The 19739-nt window shown below is 40.9% G+C and overlaps 1 protein-coding gene across 1 annotated transcript in view; it reads right to left on the bottom strand.

Moving 5' to 3' along the window:
* The window catches only part of FRY (FRY microtubule binding protein), a 480115-nt gene that overhangs the window by 145897 nt on the left and 314479 nt on the right, over nt 1-19739 (bottom strand). Inside the window, exons 34-38 of the mRNA XM_019523795.1 lie at nt 15783-15951; nt 14940-15030; nt 11549-11631; nt 6460-6610; nt 5316-5419 (exon numbers count right to left, since the gene is read on the bottom strand). Coding sequence (XP_019379340.1) covers nt 5316-5419; nt 6460-6610; nt 11549-11631; nt 14940-15030; nt 15783-15951 — 598 coding nt within the window. The remainder of the gene's footprint in view (nt 1-5315; nt 5420-6459; nt 6611-11548; nt 11632-14939; nt 15031-15782; nt 15952-19739) is intronic.

Here is a 19739-nt window from a genome sequence, read left to right as displayed (position 1 = left end):
CCCAATGGCTGCCCCGCCCAGTCCCACCCCCTGCTTGTACCCCCAGACCCTCTGATGGCTGCCCTGCCCAGTGCCACCTGCTACTTGTACTCCCAGACCCCTGATGTCTGCCCCACCTGGCCCCATTCCCCACTTGCACCCCCAGATCCCTGATAGCTGCCCCACCTGGCCCTGTTATCTGTCAGTTTTGAGTTCCTGAGGAAACCCTGGCACCCAGCTTGCTGGACTTACAAAGGACTTTTTCTTCCCCCCTGCCCTTCCCCCACACCTTACCTAACCAAAATTAAGCAGAATAAAATGTTAATAGGCATCTCAGGCTGTACATTCCCCATTCTCAGTATGGGAGATCTATTTAAACTTCATTGACTAAAACTCGGTTGTCAGGTTAGGGAATGCTAAGGCAAGAGACTGAGTCAGAGGGAGTATGGGCGACATTTGAACAATGGTTAAGGGTTCATCACAATGTCCAGCTTGTTGAAGCCCTAACCACAAATGCTGTCATACTTTTCCCAGGATGACTGGTGAAAGTCCTCCCCACAAAGACTAAGGGTATAAGAAAGCTATAAAGCTATAAAGCAGCAAACAGTGTACTTCAAGAGGCAGAAATCTCTCTGACATCATCTGCTGTTGTTCTTGAGAAGCTGGGATAAACAGATAGTCTCTTTCCATTGCCTGTTTAACCTTCAACGATCGTGCTAGGAACTTTGTCAACAAAATATCCAAGTGCCTTGGAATGGTGAGATCCCAGCTCTCACTTTCTTTCTCTTTCTCCCTCTTTCTCTTTTTCTCTCTAGGCATAGCTTTCTGAACCTGAATTTTATTAGTTAAGCTTGAGCTAAGTTTCCCCAAATACTCAATTAAACCAGGGTAATACTGTAATTGTTTTTGTTTTCCCTTGCATGGCTATTATTACTAATGCCATAATAAATTTAATATACTTAGCAATAAATAACTTTTATAGTCAAACTGGTGGTAACTGGGTGTATTTTTCCTTCTCTACTTTCCCTTCCCCACTTGCTCTGCAGCAACACTTCCTTTACCTAAGCTAAAGATCCCTGTAAAACCCAGAAATACTGTGGGGTTCGCTCATCAAGAAGCTATCGCTACTAGGATGGTTAGGGCAAAAGAATGGGACGTGCTGAGTTTGAGACACATAAGGGGATCAGCTTGTATTGGCTGATTGACCCAGTTTGGCTCAGATGTGCCCTAATGAACTGAATGCTGGCCCATGAGGGTGTCAGCTGGACACCCAGCCTGATTCAGAGGTATTCTGTTCACCTGTGTGCTTTAGTCCAACTGTATTTTATTGTTACCTTAATTAACTGATTCCTGGCATATGAAGGTGTCAACCTGTATGTGCTGATCAACCCGGCTGCGTCAGGTGTGTCACATTAATCTGTTTGTGTGTATGTATTTGACTGGTTTGGTGGCTGCAGGAACCCAGCCCCACTGAAACGGAGTCCTGCAAGATAGCTCCATTGGGGGTGAGGACTTGCAGAAGGGAGAGATACAGCTCCATATAGAAACACAAGTGACACAAGCAGCACATTGATAGAATTACAGAAACCCCAGAAACATACCCCGAATAAATGAGCACACCCCTAAGTGATGGGCAAATATGGCAACAACCCCAGCCTCCCAGCACTTAAAAAAATTAAAAAAAAAAGGCCTGGCACTCACCGGTAGTAGCAGCAGCTGTTGGCAGTCACTGGGGTTTCCTGGCAGAGTCACCCCCCTGCACAGCATGGGGCAGGCAGCCTGGCACCCACACTGCCATTGTGAGGGTGCATCCACAGTTGGCATGGTGCCATGCAGCTCTGCGCACTGTCAGGCAGCTGGGGCCACTTAGGCTGAGCCATGCAGGGCACTGGGTGACAGCCACAGCAGCTCCAGCTGCCTGACAGTGTGTGGAGCTGCATGGCGCCTTGCCAATCCCAGCTGCCCCCATGCAAAATGGCAGTGGCAGTGCAAGTGTCAGGTGGCTAGGGCTGGTCCCTGCTGCCCCGTGCTGTGCAGGGGGGCTCTGCCAGGAGGCCCCAGTGACCCCTACAGCAGCTGCTACTACCAGTGAGTGTGGGGCCTTTTTTTTTTTTTTTTTAAATTGTTGGGATGCTGGGGCCGGGCAGGGCAGTGATGGGGGTGCTGCAGGAGCCAGTGGAGGATGGGGCCAGGTGAGGCAGCAATCAGGAGGGCTTGGGGGGCAGGTGAGGAATGGGGCTGGGTAGGGGTCCCTCCATGGTTCCCTCCCCGCTTCTCCAACCCCCACCATCCCCTACTTACCAGCACAGAGCCCAGGTCCAGTCAGCACTGGAGCAAGGGCCAGCCATAGAGATGCTTTGGCTGGCTACCAAAGCATCTTTGTGGAGGACCCGAGCCTCTGGTTGCCTCAGGGCATGGTCCTGGACTGTGCCTTGCCCTGCTTTTTTTGCCTGGGGTATTTTTTCACCCCTGGATATCCAAGGGTCTAATTTAGCTCCCTTGCTGCAAATTTGCAGCACAGGGAACAGTTTTTTGTTCCCACACATGCCTCTTGCAGCATCTTAAAGGGCTTTGAGATGCTGCAAGAGGCACATGCGTGCTCATTTGAACGTGCCCCCCTTGTCCAAATTAAATAACCCTAGGTCATTTACCTTTTCCTCATCAGTCATGCCTCTCTGGCCCCTAACCATTTTTGTTGCCCTGCACTGGACTCTTTCCAAACTGTCCACATACTCCTTGAGATGTGGGGCTCAAAACTGGAGACAGTAGTCAAGGTTAGGCCTCACCAGTATAGAACAGAGTAGAAGAATTACTTCCCTTGACTTGCAAGCGCCACTCCTATTAATACAACCCAATACGCTCTTGGCTTTTTCTACAACAAAATCATAACTGTTGGCTCATATTCATCTTATAATCCACTGTAACCCCCAGGTCCTTCTCTACAGTACAGCACCCTAGCCACTTATTCCCCCTTCTGTATTTGTGCATGTAATTATTCCATCCTAAGTGCACTTATCCTTGCTGAATCTCACGTGATTATTTGTCGACTATTTTTCCAGTCTATCCAGAATTAATGAATTCTGGATCCTGCCCTACCCTCCAGAGTATCTGCAGCTCCACCCAAATCATCCAAATCATTAAAATGTTGACTAATACTAGAGCTGGACAGACCTATGGGGAAACTCCATTTGATGCCTCCTCGCAGCCAGACATTGAGCCACTGATGACTACTCATTGAGCATGAAGACCCATTGGTGATGTGTAGGGAGTGCATGCAGGTGCATGTGCACCCCCTGAGATTGGCCGTGCACCCCCTGGAAGCATCAGCTGCAAAGCCCCCGCCCCCCCGGTCGGTGATTGGCTGATGGGGGACACTCCCGTTGGCAATCTGGTGCCCCCCCAGACTCAGGACACACCAGTCACCCATGCAAAGACTCAACTATATATGTATCTACTTTCCAGTACTTTCACCTAGTCTGTATTTCCGTATTACTATGCTTCATACAGTCCATTATCTGTGTTTTTACTGTAAATTCACTTCATCTTAAATATTTTCCAACTCCTTCCAATATATTAGTACACGTATGCTCAGTTTAACTCCAAACTATCTCCAATTTCTTGCAGTGAGTTCCTTCATGTTCTCTCTCCCACTATGCCTACTTACATTCAAGCATAACATCACTACTATTTTAGCATGTTACATTCATGATTCTGGTTAACAGGTTTATCATTACTGTTGTGAAGGTCTGCTAACGAGAGCACAGAAACATTTACATGGGCTGTATGGCAATTTTATGAAACTGAACCTTAATAAAACAGAATGTTAATTCAAAATGTAAGTCATAAAGTTACCCAGGGATTACATTTGACTTCTACATTCCACTCTCAAAAACTAAGAATCCCTTGAGTTATGTTTCCAGGCCTTATATATCCTGTTCTCCATTTAATCACTAGTGATGGGGCTGTGCAACTTCTAAGTGGCTGGGGGCCAAACACCTTGCAGGCTGTGCCAGCTTGGGCCTAAGGCCTGTGGGCTGCACCAGGCTGAGCTACAGGGCCTCTGGGCTGCATAGATGTGGCCACTGCCTTGTATATTACTTCTAGTCTTAAGTCTCTTCATTGATTTCTCATAACAGATCTATTAAAATGTAAGGTTTTAGAATGACTCATAACATTTCTGATTACAAATGCCACAGCTGTATTTTTCAGACCTCTACAACTGAACCAAACTGGCTATTTAGCTAGTTTATCAGCTGTTAGTTACTTGTTTGGTTCACACTACACTGAAGCTAAACTCTTTGTCCTTTTAGCAACTTCTCATGATATCTGATGTCTTGATTCCAGGTTAAGTTTGAAAGGGTAAATCCATTTTTATTTTTAAGCCAAATGTTGCTGTTGCCTAGAACGTTTTAAGATTGGTTAAGATTGGTTTTGTATACTCTTTTAGAGCTACCTGTGAAGAATTCAGGAGATAGGTATTTTACATAATCTTCTATGAAAGGTATTATAAGTGTACACAGCAAAAAAGGACAGGAAATCTGGAAGTCTGGAAGCCTCAACAGAGGTTTTGTATGCTTACAAGGTCCCTGTTCTGGAGGCAGGAGCCAAATCCTAAGTAGAATCAAGGATCTCAGCTCTATCAACAGAATCTTTCAAGCACTGAGAACTCAAGCCCCATGGCCATCTGCAAGGCAGGACTGTCCCAGAGCTCTGCAACAGTCCTGCACTCTGCCAGGGATCTTAAGGTATTCTAGAGTGCTACAGCACTCTGGTTAAGAATCACTGGTCTACCTGCTCATTGAATCCTGAGTGTCTGTTCTGAGACTACTGATAAGAATGCAAATTAGTTGCAATTATGGTGGTAAATTTTGGACTGTGGCCTTCTTCCCATTAAGAACTCAATTGAGAGTGCCAGTTATTATTAATTCATTGCATATGTTCTGACTATTTTCATAATGTATTACAAAAAAATCTTTAGCACTTATATAAGTAAGATAATATTTATACAGTTCTTAGCTACTTTAGTATGGTAAACACTTGTTTATGAGAGCTTGAAATGTCTTATTAAAATTAGGGCAAAAGAAGGCAACAAAATACTTGGAGCAGTGAGTGCTGGTATAAAAAATGCTGCAATAATGACTATCCAGATGATCAAGTTCATTTTCAAGAACAGATGTTACAAAACACCAGTGAGAAAAGAGAGATCTTATAAAGGTTATAGGGGAAGGTATGAAAGGAAAATTTTAAATATTGCTAACTCCACTGTCTCAATAAGACTACTGGCACTGGAATGCACTCATATTTCAATTCTTTAATTCTTGTTCCACTGGTCTTACCTAAAAAGAGAGCATGAAGTAATAAGGGAAGGTGGAGGGCCCAATCTTCTCTTACACTGTGATCCACTACCATTTCGGTCATGAAGATGACAGCAATATTGCACCTAGTAAGAAAAATCACAACAGGAATTTAAAAACTTCTAGGAGATAGAAAACAGAAATAGGCTGTGCAATCACATAAGAACTGATAAGACATGACAAGGTGGGACATGGGTTAATGCACTAGATATACAGTGCTGGGAAATGAAATTTAGCTCTTGACATGTATCCCAAGTGAAATTAATTTCCAATTTATTCCAGATCTACATCTATCACACAGTTTGGTAGAGTTCATGACTGCTGCTCAGCACACCAGACAACAGCTAGATTAAATACAGCAGGCTTGGCTCAGTGCATATTCAGGATGTACTCAGGTCATAGCTTTCATGCAATTGCCCTCTTATTCACAGCTGGAACTGATTATTGTTTTACTTTTTACATTGAGATCATTTCTTAAAAATCAGCAATATTAAAACTAATGTTAATAAGGATAATAATGATAAGGGCACGCACAACAGTGCCCTGGACTGATCTCTGTCATAAGCTCTTATGGTGCAAGGTGCATTTAACCAAAAAAAATGAGTATACATAATGCTTTATTGCAAGAATTAAATAATCTTTATATTTTGTAAAATCTAAATTTTCTTTTGAATATAAATGTCAAAATGAAGTCACAGTACGTGAAATTATAATACTTTACTGTAAAATACAATTATTGAAATTAATAATGGTATTCATGTCAATGGTATTCATGTCAATATAGTACAACAATGGTATTCATGTCAATACAGATTATGTAAAAGAGGAGTTCCAGCATATGTACAGCATAGTAAGAACAAAAAAAAGGAAAAATCAGGAGAAAAATGTTTTTTGAATAGCAATTTTTTAAGGATTGGGAAAGACAATGTTCTAGTTTCTAGTCAGGTTTTGTTTCTTCAGAACTTTCTATCACTACTTCTGATCTCACCCACCAGAAACAAGCTACAATTTTAATGAAGCATTAGAACTATAAAGTCTAAGTGAAAATCTTTCTGATTTCAAATGGAAATATTTGGAACAGTAAAAATGTATGGTGGAAGACGAATCTTTTCTCTGTAATGCTCACCTATGTAGGGGTCCCCGTGGTGTGATGGTTTCTGGGAGGTAGTCAACTAGTGGTGCCCAGCATCCCCCATTATAAGGCATTGGCAAAGGTTGTGGCTGTTTGGTTTCAACAATATTCAACAGCCAGCTTGTGTATGGAGAAACAGGATCATCTGCATGGTAAAGTAATAAAATATGTTTTAGCATGTCATAAAAACCAACAGCTTTATTATTCAGGGTTGAAAAAAAGTTCATGCTAAATGCAGTGGTTCAATCATTCAGAATCATTTTGCAGGATGACATTAGGCTTGCAATAATAAATGCTGCATGCTTAATCCCTCCTTCACCAATGTAACATAGTTCAAGCAAGCAGCGCCATAGGTGCTGACTTTTAGTTTTGCCGGTGGGGGGTGTGGTGCCTAAGATGATGCCCGCCTTGCCCCTCCCCCTCCCCTCCTGCAGTGGCATGGCTGGAGCAGAGCTGAGCAGAAGGAGGGAGGGATGCCTAAGATGATGCCCCCCCTGCCCCTGCAGTGGCATGGCTGGAGCAGAGTTGAGCGGAGTCTGTAGGGGGGTCGGGGGCAGATGCAGGCTGTCTGCTACGGGCTCAGAGCTCCTGCTCTGCTGCCCTCCCCCTGGGAGCCCTGTGTTGGCTATGCTGCCAAAGTGAGGCATTCTATGTCATCCAGCAGTAATGGGGGGCACAACTCTGTGCTGCCGCCCCTGCTACTGCTAGGCAGGCACAAGGCACCTTACTATGGTGGTGTGGAGCTCCCAGGGGGACAGCAGCAGGGTGGGGAGCCCTAAGACCACAGTGGGCAGCCCACATCCACCCTTTCCCTGCACACAAATCTGGGAGGCACATGCATGCATGGGGTAATCCGTTATTTCCTGCGGTAAACAGATACTTGGATCCCTGCACGATACTGGGAATCTGGGACAAATGCTGTTCCTGAATCATGCAACCCAGGACTGGGTCTTGATGTTCCCATTTTGGGACTGTCCTGCGTAATTAGGGATGTGTGGTCACCCCCCCCTTCCCGAGGGGGGGTTAGGGTCCTTGGGCCCCCACATAGTGCCTACAGGCAGTGCTGAATTGTATGGGGCTGCAGCTAAATTCCTTTTCTTTGGTTTGTTTTTTAGTAACTTAGGATCTACATCACAGAGCAGATCACTGGCAATGAATGGACTCACTCTTCAAAAATTAAAGTTCAGTCAATATAACGGCCATAGCCTGGCATCTGTTGCAGGGAGCCATATAGCAGTGTCATATTCTTGTAATGCCCCACTGAATGATGCTATAGAAAAGCTAAAAATTAAATCTGCTGATTTAGCAAGAGAAAACAAGGAATGTGAAAACATCTTCAGTGTGGTAAATTTCTTTCAACAGGGATGAAATATTTATGAAGCTTCTCAAATACGCATTTAGTTTAGGTTTAGTGAGACAGCTGTTGGATGTAATAAACAATAGATTTTTCTTTTATTCCTGTCCATCAGCTCATCAGCAATGTTGTAGAATGAAATCTCACCACCACTTTATGTCTCGCCCCTGCTTCATGGCCTCATTCATCTTTAAAATGCTTTGTTCTATGTCATTCTTCAGAGTCCATGCAATGCATCCTCAAGTTTTTCTCTAATTTTTATTCATTGTACGTAGATATGTAGCATCATGTTGAGTACTTTGCAAATCCCTTTCTGACACATATCCAAATAATTGGAGTTGTCTTTCTGAAATATTCTAAAATTGATTTCTTATCCTGCCCATTTCCTTAACCCTTAATTTCTTCTTTTCTGCATTGTTTAAATTCTCAGTGTTGTCTCTCAGCCAGTTAATTTATGTAGCCAACATTTTATGTTGGTTCCTCAAGCTCCAACATTCCCATTGGCATGCCACTTGTCTCATTTACAATACTTTTAATTCTTATCCAAATGTCTTCCATGTTTTCCAGAGTGCAGGAGTGGCAAGTCTGATTTTTCTTTTCATGTCTTTTTTACTATTACCAAATACAATCCTTTAGGGAGTGAATTTTTTCCATTTATTTTATTTTTTTCTCTCTGGCTTAAATTTATGCCAATTCTTTTTGTATTCCAGTAGGTGATATTTTACTCCTTCTACAGATAAATCTAGACATTTTAATCTGGATAATTAAATTTTCTATAAATAGAGTTAAATAGGATCTATTTGCCTTACGGAACTTAGGATGATGATTTACCAGATAGTTTCCAAGTTTTGCAAATAAAAAACACAATATAGCTGTTATTTACTATTAATCCATTTAACAGTACAATAACTACCCCATTAAGGCACAGAATGTCCCTGTCCCTTCAGCGAGGTTCTGTGTGAGCAAGGGAGATAAGAAGCTTTTTATTCTTTCAAATAAGATCTCTTCCATAAAGACCTGGGGAAAAAAAAATCCTTGTGCAGAGGGGCAGTGACAGACTAATCTGGACTCTTGGGAATGCAATCGATATCAAGCAGGTAGGGGAGAGTGGAGAGAAGCCATGGCACAGTTTCGCTTTCTGCAACTAGTCGGTTGTGCAGCTTCCCGGACATGCAAAAGGTAGAAGCATGCTTGTCCTGCATTCTGAGGAGCTTCTTCCAGGTGTGAATAAATGCCTGAGAAGTCTAAACATGCCCATACAAGGCACCTCATTTTAAGTGTCACATATTTTATCTTACATCTTGATATTTGTCAGAAAACCTAGAAGTAACCACTGCACCATTCTTTTTATAGTTGTACAGGTTAGCACTTTGCAGGTAAAATCAGGGATAAACAGATGCATGGCTTGAGGAGATGGACCAAAGGAAAGTATCACCTTTCTTAACTTAGGTCTTGATTTGGTGTGAGTTTCTTCCCACCCCCCAGTTTTCCTGAAAAAACAGAAAGTTACTTTAGCACATAAGCTTGTTGCAAATGCCACTATGATTCATCCAACTGGAGAAAGCAGCCTGATGTTTTTGGTACCAGTTGTGGTAACTGTGTAACAGGGTATGCAGTTAAATTGGTGTGTTATACAAAATGGAAGTTGGAGGGAAAAGAGAATGAAGACTCTGAATTAAGGTGCTGTGCTTTGATAATAAGTCAAGAAGAGGGTTGGAAAGAAAAGTAAGGCAGATAGGTAGTACGGTGAAGGGACTACGAATAGAACTGAGGGCAAAGACCCTGCGTTCTAATTATGACTTTGCCACAGAATCCTGTTTAGCCTTGGGCAGTTTCAACAAGTCTGTTTTTCAGGCTTGGCTATTTGCAAGAGAGAAACTAGCAACACTTATTTACCTCACATTTTGTGATGACTGGCAAACTAATGGAAATATAGAATTATGCTCTTACAGCTATGGGCTGTTTTTTCTTCTCTGTTTGTACAGAGCAAATTACGCTGCTGATGTTCAGGAAGTAAGTCCTTTCTGAACTCTGAAGATGAAAAGCACCAAATGCATGGGTAAACTTTACTTAACTGCATGTTGGATTGATATAAAAAGGATGTAAGACTCTAGACCAGGGGCTGTAGGCCAGATCTGGGCCATGAAGTGATTGCATCATATCAATGGATGCATGTGCATTGGGACCTTGGCAGATATAGGAAATCAGAGGCAACAACATGAACAGTGACCAGGCTGAAAATAGCAATCAGTAGCATGTTACTATCCCAGCTGTCCTTAATTTCCTGCATGCCCCCCTTCTGCAGTTGTGGCTCCTGCTGCCATCAAATTGGTCATAGGCAGCAAATCGACAGCATGGGTGAGGGGCAGCTACAGTGAGAGAGCAGTACTTGGCACAGAACAGAGAGGACTGGGGTGGTAGTTTGTGGTCTGAGTGGAGCAGGACACAGAAGAGAGTCACTAGCTCAGGACCCAAACTTCTTTATTTACACCTCTGGCAGTGGCCCACCTTTAAAGTGAGCTGTGCTAACCTGGCTCCCAAAAGATTGCTGACCCCTTCTCTAGACAACTGCTGTAATTGTAACTAATCTGGAGTTCAGGCAGCAGTGGTTTACCCATTTTTTCCTAAAGTCTTCCAGTTCTTCTCTTTTTGGAGCCACTGTTGCAGAAATATTTAGTTTGCTACTGTCACCCCAATTTGATTCAAATAGTAATATTCAGGCTTTCCCAGACTGTTTTCATTAACTGGAGAAATTGATGATAGTGTCAAGTACTTCTTTAATACAATCCTGTCTGTTTACAAAGAGTACACAAAAACTCTTGCTTTCCTAAGCAGGAATCAAACAAAAGTACTTAAAATTCCAAAACTCCGTTCAGCCAGCACTCTGCTATTCCCTTGAAGCCAGCTTGTCCAAAACCTTAGTTAAAACTACCCAGCTGTAGATGCATTTGAAAATATTCAAATTTAATTCATTCAATCCTCATTAACACTGCTGTATCAATTACCATATGCTGAGGAATTTTTGTCCTTTCTAACATATAGTTTAGGGTTTAAATGAAATCTGTTCATTAGCTTCTTTACCGTCATTTACAGAAATGAATTCATGCTACCCCACTTCCAAAATTAATAGCCAAATTGAATAAATAACAGATATATCAAGTTTCTGCCAATACTCTCGATATGAAATATCAAAGGCCAATTTCTACTCCTCTCCTGAATGCCCCGCCATGGGAGATGGTCATAACTTAGTTACAGGTGACAGGGATAAGTTTTGGTGATGCAGTATGTTTTAGGGGCCCCATAGATATACTGGCCACACCTACATACTGGCAAGGCTTTGTTAGGGTGGGGAGGGAAGCGCTGGTTACATCTGTTACCCTGATGTGTCAAATGCTAATGTTCAGTGTGCTGACATAGAGCCCCTGGGAGCACTATACCTCGTGAAGTGAAAGCACTTCCAAACACTGCTGCTTGGAAAGGCCTCCTTTTTCACTCCAGGAAATCTCTGCCTGTGCAGAGGTTCTTTTGAGCCCTGAGATAGCAAAGGAATGAGTTAAGCCTAAGATCAGTTTAAAAATAACATGGGGAGGCTATCAGCACTGAACTTCCTAAGCTGTGCCTAGACTATACAGAAGACTTTTCCAGGTTTTATTTACTACCTACAAATAAAAGGTTTCCTTTCCCACAAACATCCAAAGAAATTGCACCAGGCTGAATATAAGGACTTACTTTTGTCATCATCGTATGATCCTCCAGAGCTGTTACTGTACCTTGACTCTAGCCGAGTATGTACTCTGATTACATTACTGAACCTTGAAATGCAAGAAAAATCCTCATTAAAAGCTTTCTTTAGATTAACTTAACAGTTACATAAACAACTGTTTCAAGAAGAAAATATCTGTTTTCATTATTTCCAGCTATGATTTCTTAATGCGTGAGCTGACAGCATCTTTTCTATTTATACTGCCTGGCACCTCCTATTTTGGAACCTGTCTGTGAGAAGCTCTAACATCTCCCTTGTTTGCAACAAGCTTTTGCATTTTAACAAGGGGGAAACCCTCAGGATACAAAACTACCTTTTGTTTGTACCATGAAATTATCCAGGCTTTTTTCAGGTATAAACTGTTAACTACTGCCATTTCCTCAACGTCACCTGTGATCCTTGGTGAAAGTTTGGTAGACTGCCAAAACAGTAACCGATTATGAACATTCTCAGGCTATGGCCATGGTGTTACTAAGGAAGCAGTTGCAAATATGTTATAAAAATCTGAAAGCTGCCAAAGCAGGTGTATTGAAGGGTCTCGTATACAGCTGGTGGCAGACAAAACCCCTCACAATCACTCCTCAGACTTATCACATGGCTTTAGTGATTCATCCTTTTGTAGCAGCCCATCATCCATTGCTTTCTCCAAATTAGCTCCAAAACTAAGTGGCAGAAATTTTTGCTGCAGGTTCAAGGCCTGCTGATGATGCAAAAATGAGACAGAGACTATCACAGCGAAGTTAGGAAACTGCATAAAGGAAACTGCATTACAAGAACATTAATAAAATCAAGCCCTCCAAAGTTAGGAAACATCAGATGTAATGTTTCAATTTTAATTTTTGCCCTTTAAGTGCACATATTATGATAGTTTCTTGTAAAACAATCTTACACTTTTCACCCAGAGGACACCTACATCATTCAGGGCACAAGATAAATGCATAAGAAGGCAAAATTAAGTTTGCTATCTCCCTTAAATCTAGCACTTACTGATTTTCAAATGCTTAAAATAATGTTCTTTTATTGCATTTTTCTGCATGCATATGAATTGAAGGTTATTGGCATATTTATCTGGCTTTCGTTAAAAAATTAGCAAAGTGTATTACAAGAAATGTTGAGAGGAAAACACCTATGAAGAAACACACAATAACCAATTGTATTCTCAGCAGAATGCCATAACTTCAATAGGGAGCATGGACAATGACAGAATATGAGTGGACAGACTTTGAAAATAAAATAAAAGAGTGATAAAACAGCATGTAAGATACATGGTGACATTCCAAACATTTAGCTGTCATAACATGACACATTAATGACACAGTGCATTGGTGCCACACTACAGTATCATTATGATATAACCCTTCCCTTCTTCCCCCTGCATCACATTACCACATAAAGTAAAGCAAAATCACCTGGGAAAGCTATGATGCAGCATGATGATGTTGCACTGGCACAAACATTTTTTCTAGACCAGTCAGAGCTTTTTTACACATCTCAAAAACACATTTCTTTTATGTGCTACTGCTTCTCCAACATGAACTGTATCATCTAGTTTGATTATATGTTATTCCACAATGTTCCTATTCTTGTAAGAGCAGTTAAGAAACCTTCTATTACTAACTGTAGATTTTTTTAATTATATCTTGACCCACAAAGTCAATACTAAGAGAAATTTCTAAGATTTACACGTTGTTTTTGAAATACAGTACTGAAACAACTCCTGGCTATTGCTTTCTTTGAATCCATAAATATCAATAAAAACTGTGATAAATTGACAAATTATTCTTCATTTCTTCTTAAGAGTCCTCCACTGGGGATGAAGAATATATACCATGGCAGTCTTCCCTTTGCTTTCACTCTTTCAGTCTCCTGTAGGTTTGAATGCCAAGACCCTTGAAAGTACAGGCAAGTTTTGAACTGATGCAGATAATGACAAATATTGTTCTACCTGTCTGCCCCTTAGGTTTAAAAACTCAATTTAACACATTACAGCTATAAACTTTTTTGAAGAAATAATGAAAAGGCTACCTGGAGGCAAAGTGGCTTATTTTCCTTGCACTCACACAAATCTTTCTGCTGCCTATGCTGATGTATCAGTCTGGTTACACTCTCTTTTCTAGCAAGTTTACAGACTGTACTCGATGCCTGATCATCTAAAAACCTAATCTAGCCCATGGCATGGAGAAATTACTAGACTGATCTGAAAAAAGACAAATATAAAACAGGAAACTAGAGAAGTTATTGGAGTAGATTGCCTTTGCTCATTTGAGCCCCAAACTTGTGAAAGATGGCTCAGATCCTTGACTCTGAAGTAATACTAATGGACAACAAAAACCACAGACTAACATACACTAATGGGTACATTTCCCTTATGAAGAAAAATGGTTTTACTAAGAGAAAAGAAAATAAACTTATTCTGTGCTATGGGATAAATTATATCCCTTCAACTTGTGTCTTTACCCATTCACAATTTTGCTATAAGTAAAACAATAAATAGAGGATGCAGGAGACTGGAAATAAAATACATGATAGGAGCACTTGGCAAATACTTTTCAGATGAGGAAAATGGACTTTCCTTATCATATAGTTACCTCATTTAAAAGAGAATGAAATGACACTTCTTTTCTCTGCGGTTAGGGATACCGGGTGCATCTACACTAGACGCTAATTGTGCAGTGGCCTAATAATACTGTGCAGTAGCGCATCATATCACAAACAATGCTAATGTGCTACTGCACAGTATTATTAGGCTACTGCACAGTCAGTGTCACTAAAAAGGTGTTTGCTGGTGTGACTGTGATCTTGAATAGTACTTGATTTAGTATTTGATTATAAAGTACTAAATTGATTCTATTTAGTATATACTTTTATATTCATTATATTTATTGATTATATTTAGTATTTGCTTATACAAGTACTAAATTAACTGCACAGTAACCACTGTGCATTAATGAACATGTAGATGTGCCCACTGAGGTGTACACAAATTTCCACCAACTCCCTATGGACCAAAAGAACACGACCCCTACTAAGCCAATTCCCTGGCTCTGCTTTCTTCTCTTCAGATAGAGTCTACAAGAATATAAGCTATGTAGCACAATTTGGTTAGAATAGGTCTCATACATATACAATAACAGCTTTTGATAACCAGAACCAGAACTTGGGTACAACTGCTTTTACTACCTACCTCAAGTGCCAATTTTGAAGCATTAAACCGTTCGTCTTGGAATAAAAACAATGTTTTGGTCATCAGCAAGTGCAAATCAGTGTAGTTCCACTGAAGACAATGGCACTTGGCTGATATTACCAGCTGAGGATATGACCCTTAATACTGAAGAAAAATGCACACATTCTACAAACCTTTCATCAGTTTCTTTCACCATCCTGCTCTCCTCTATGTCAGGAAAACTGTCTTGGCCAGCTACAACAGTATTACTGCTAGAGGTGGTTCCTGTATGTGGGATGGCAACAAGCACACCCATTAAATACGGTACATAATATTTTTATAAGTTATTTTTCATTCATACTAACATAACAAAAAACCCTGTAAGTTTCTGTTGTAGGCCACAGCAAAAACAGCGATTATGCATATACAGTATCAGTTTCACTAGCATGAATAATGACATCTCCAAATAACAGGTTCTACCTGCATGATCTGCAGTGCACCAAATGACAGGTTAATTTGGTGGCATTTTCTCATGCTCTGTACTAAGAGCTTGTTAAAAGCAGATTAATCTACTGTTTCTGCAGAACTTGGTAGGATGCCAGTGATGCTGAGCTTGACATGCAGTGTGTTATTGTGTCATATTCTCTTTGACTACCTTCTTCTGAAAGTGACATAAGTCCTTCAAAACTAGGCCTACAACACAATTAAGGTATTAGCCTGTCAAAGAGATTTCCCTGCTGTGATCATGGGGTCGCTGGTGGCATATCATTCTGTGATACTAGTGATAGAAGAACCAATTCAAATACTTCACCAGATCTTGATCGTATCCTTTTCAAATGGTAAGGAAAAGTGAATGCAAATTTACAAGACATGAAATACTCCATAAATGCAAAAACTTTTGCCATGATGTGAAACAAGGCCCTAAAATGTGTGCACTTGTATGTATGGATATGAATGTGCATGAAGAAACTAAAAAAATCTGAAAAAAAATGAGAAAGTAGTGAAAAGTCATAGCTAAAAAAACATTTAGCCCATACCAGAAGCGGCAGCTGAGGCCTTGTTGCTGGCAGTAAAACGGTAAAAAGGAGGATTATCACAATGCTGGACTATAGGGTTCACTGGGTCTGTCTGCTGCAGCTCAAAAAGCAGCTCTTCCATTGTTTGAATAGTGTTATTCCGACACAGATATATTGCAACCTTTTTGATCTGAAAAACATGACATTTATTAGTCTCCATACACAACAAATAAAACTAGAATAATGTATATAATCAATATACATTACACTTCAGCAATCTCATCAGCCTTAATACATATATTAATATTGAAAAGATGCTAGAACAATGTAATTAAGCTCTGTTCATATTAATACTAATATAACCCCTGCTTAGATTTCCCTTAACAGCAAATCACTGATGTGGTTGCTTAGTTAGTTGTTCTCGTCTAGAATTTTTAAATATGCTAAATGAAATTGTCATTTTATTTAGTATAATGCTGTACCAATATCATTATTAGTATAGCATATATAGTGCTGTGTCATTAAAACGCCTCATCATTACTTCTTAATCATGCATATTCAGCATTTATATTCTGAGTATATTAATTGCCTCTGAGCTGAAATCGGCCATACTTCACAGGTCCCCAGTTTCAATCTGAAATATCAGGCTTATGTTTCATTTGTGCGTAACAGCCAAGCATTTTTACGCACAAAGAATATGGCTAACCATTTAGAAATGTAACCAGAGTAACAGTATGCGTAAACATAACACAGCTGTTACGCATGCATCGCATGCCTTCAGCTTTGAAAATTTGTCCCAGAAACAACTAAATAAGTATTATTTAAACAAATTGTATAGAAAAGATTTTGTTGGTTTGTTCGCCAAGAACTCATCCTTCCCTGTATCCACAGCAGAAATTCCACAGACAGTTGATTCAAGATCTACTGTACTTTCAGTATGTTCATTAGCTGACTATTCCTCCCAAGAAAGCCTGCTCCTAAGCATACAATGCATGTTATCATCAGGTCAATAAGATTTACTATGCTGGACTCACTGTTATTGAAAAGAATGGCAACCCCCTGTTTACTTTCATGGAACATTTTGTTTCTTTTAATCTATCCAACACTTATTGTGCATTTCCTGAGTGATTTATATATTTTCTAATTATTTTACTGTCTTTTTTTACACAGGGAACATGCTCTTGTTTAAAGACTTCATTAAAGTAACTGAAGAAAGCTGAGCTTGTTTTATCTCACTGCAGTTAATACTAAAGGAGTGTGTAGGTAGTAAATGGTCTGGCATAATCATTTGTAGTGCAATTAGAAATGGACAACTCTATCTATGAAACCTTGCATGGAACTTGCAAATGCAGATGCTAAGGGAGGGGAGGCAAAGCAGAAAATGGCACTTAAAAGAAAGAGGTAGAAGAGACCAGCTGGACACCTTTCAGTGATCTTTACCACTTCACAAAAGCTGGCTGGGAGGTATTAGAGGCATGCCACTGCTTAGGCCCATGCAGCCAGAACAGATGGGTGAAGGAAACAAGCAGCTGGTAAATGCCAGAGGCACGTGGATTCCAAAGAGAGAGAGAGGTAAGCACAAATAAGTAATCTTGCAGTGGTGTGCCCTTTTGGAGCCTGCTGAGCTGGAATGCTGTTGATAACTTCTTGGTATTATCTTTAGATGCTAATTATTTTGCTCATGTACTAAACATATTGCATTCTTGCTTCTAATTACTGTGGGTGGGGATGAATGGCATCATTGTGATTTCAGGTTAACTTGACTATAACAAATCTAAATTGCTACAAGCATTAACAAGCAATTTTTCCCCTCAAGATTTATTTTTCTACTGGGCTGCCAAACAGCTCCAATGCCTCTCTCTTTATCAACACCCAAATACAGAGTAATGCATTATGAGATTTTAACTTTCGCTTCTTAATTTAAAAGAGGTTTTAGGATGTTTCCATCTTTTAGGCAGGGTTGCCAAATGTCTGTAAATTTACAGATAATCTGGATTTAAAAAATGAAGAAGCTGAAATCACTTGTCTGTAAAGTCTTTAAAAATTAAGCTGTCAAATAAAAAACTAAGAAACAGTGTGTTTGGTTTGAAGATCTGTAAGGAAGAGGCAGGATGTAAGTGTTGATGGACAGATAGAAAAGAACTGCACCACTTTGTGTGCGAGTGGCAGTGCCCTGCAGGGAGCTCTCTGGCAGAGGTTTGTGGCCCACACAAACCCTCGCCCCCTCCCACGTCAACCACATGCTGCTGCTGTGTCCTGGCAGCCATCACCTGCCTAAAATGACTGCTGCCTTAAAGGTAGGCAGAACAACATGGCCTCTGGGCAGTCTGAGCTACAACGTGCGACACCAAGGCAGATGGTGCAGCCAACATGGTGCTGTAGGGCCAGAAGTGGGGTAAGGCAGTGAGCAGGAGTTTGTGCTGGGAGAGGGGGAGCGGAGCTGGCAGGGGAAGGTTGAGGAGTGGTCTGGGATAGGGATGATTAGCATGTGGGAGTGAGGAGGGGGTAAAATAATTGCTGCAGTCAAGTAAGACTCAACAAGGATAAATGCCAAGTCCTGCACTTGGGATGGAATACTTGCATGCATGAAACTCAGACTGAAGAATGAGTGGCTAGACTGCAGTACTGCAGAGAAGGGCCTGGGGGATACAGTGGATTATAAACTGAATATGAGCTAACAGTGTGCTCTTGTTGCAGAAAAAACCAACAGCATTTTGGATTGTATTAAGAGGAGTGGCACTTGCAAATCAAGTGCAAGTCAAGGTAATTCTTCCACTCTGTTCTGCACTGGTGAGACCTCACCTGGACTACTCCAGTATCAAGTCCGAGACCTCAAGGAGATTGTGGACAGTTTGGAAAGAGTCCAGTGCAGGGCAACAAAAATGATTAGGGGCTGGGGAGGCAAGACTGATGAAGAAAGGTTGAATCACCTAGGGTTGTTTAGCATGCAGAAGAGAAGTCTGAGGAGAGATTTGATAACAGTCTTCAAATACCTGAAAGCAGATGATAGAGGATGGAGGTGGTCTTTTCTCTGTGGCCATAAGGGAGCAATGGGGAGATGGAGGCAGAAGCCCCTGACACACAGGGAAACAGCCAAAATGGCAGCTGCTCCCTTCTCCCTCCACTGCTAATTGGATGAGAGGGATGCCTGTCACGCAGCCTCGCCCCTCTTTGCCAATCAGTATCAAAGGGCAGGGCCTTGGCCAATCAGTATTTTGGAGGGGACTCACCATGGAAATACACAGATTTTTATGTATTTGTATGGGAGAATTTTGGGTTTTTTATCATGGAAAGCTGGGATCCCTGGTGATGTGTTTAATTAAAAAAAAAAAAAAAGTAGCAGCTGAGAAAAGAGTAAGTGACAAGTAGGTGGGGATTGAGCCATATTTAGAAAGTTGGTGTTAAACCCCTAAATTTGAACCTGGCCCTTGTTAGTGCTATCTGGGGCCTGGCAAAAAGGTTATATTTACATTATATAAAGTGTATAGCAGTAAAAAAAACTGTTAGCAAAGAGTTTGCAGATTATCAGTAAAAAAAAAAAAAATTGCGTTAGTAAGTCTGCTTTCACATGAGGTAGACAAGAACTGACATGAACAATGGATGTCTCTGTTTCTAGAACCTGTACCTGATGTGCTGATCTAAAGGACCACACTATTTTATTTCTGATATTCAAGGCAATTTGATGATTTTTGCTATGACCAATATAAATTAATATTGGGATGTAGTGCCTCTACTCATACTTTAACCTGCTCGAAAACTACTTTAACATTTCTCTTACATTTTTGACTTTTCAGGGTATGTCCAATCAAGTGTTTTTGTTTAATGCTAATATTAGCCAAATGCATTTTTTACTTTTGCTACGTGTTAGAATACTAAACACATATTTGTTGTTACTAATATACATAGCTTGCTATCTACAATGATGAGGCCTACATTTCTAGCAGGTGTGCCCTCCCTGCCGCCCCCCATTCCCTGAGT

Source organism: Gavialis gangeticus, unplaced genomic scaffold (assembly GCF_001723915.1).
Source record: "Gavialis gangeticus isolate Ggan-Ray unplaced genomic scaffold, GavGan_comp1, whole genome shotgun sequence".
In the NCBI taxonomy this organism is placed as follows: Eukaryota; Metazoa; Chordata; order Crocodylia; family Gavialidae; genus Gavialis; species Gavialis gangeticus.
This window is presented reverse-complemented; position numbering and strand designations above follow the sequence as displayed.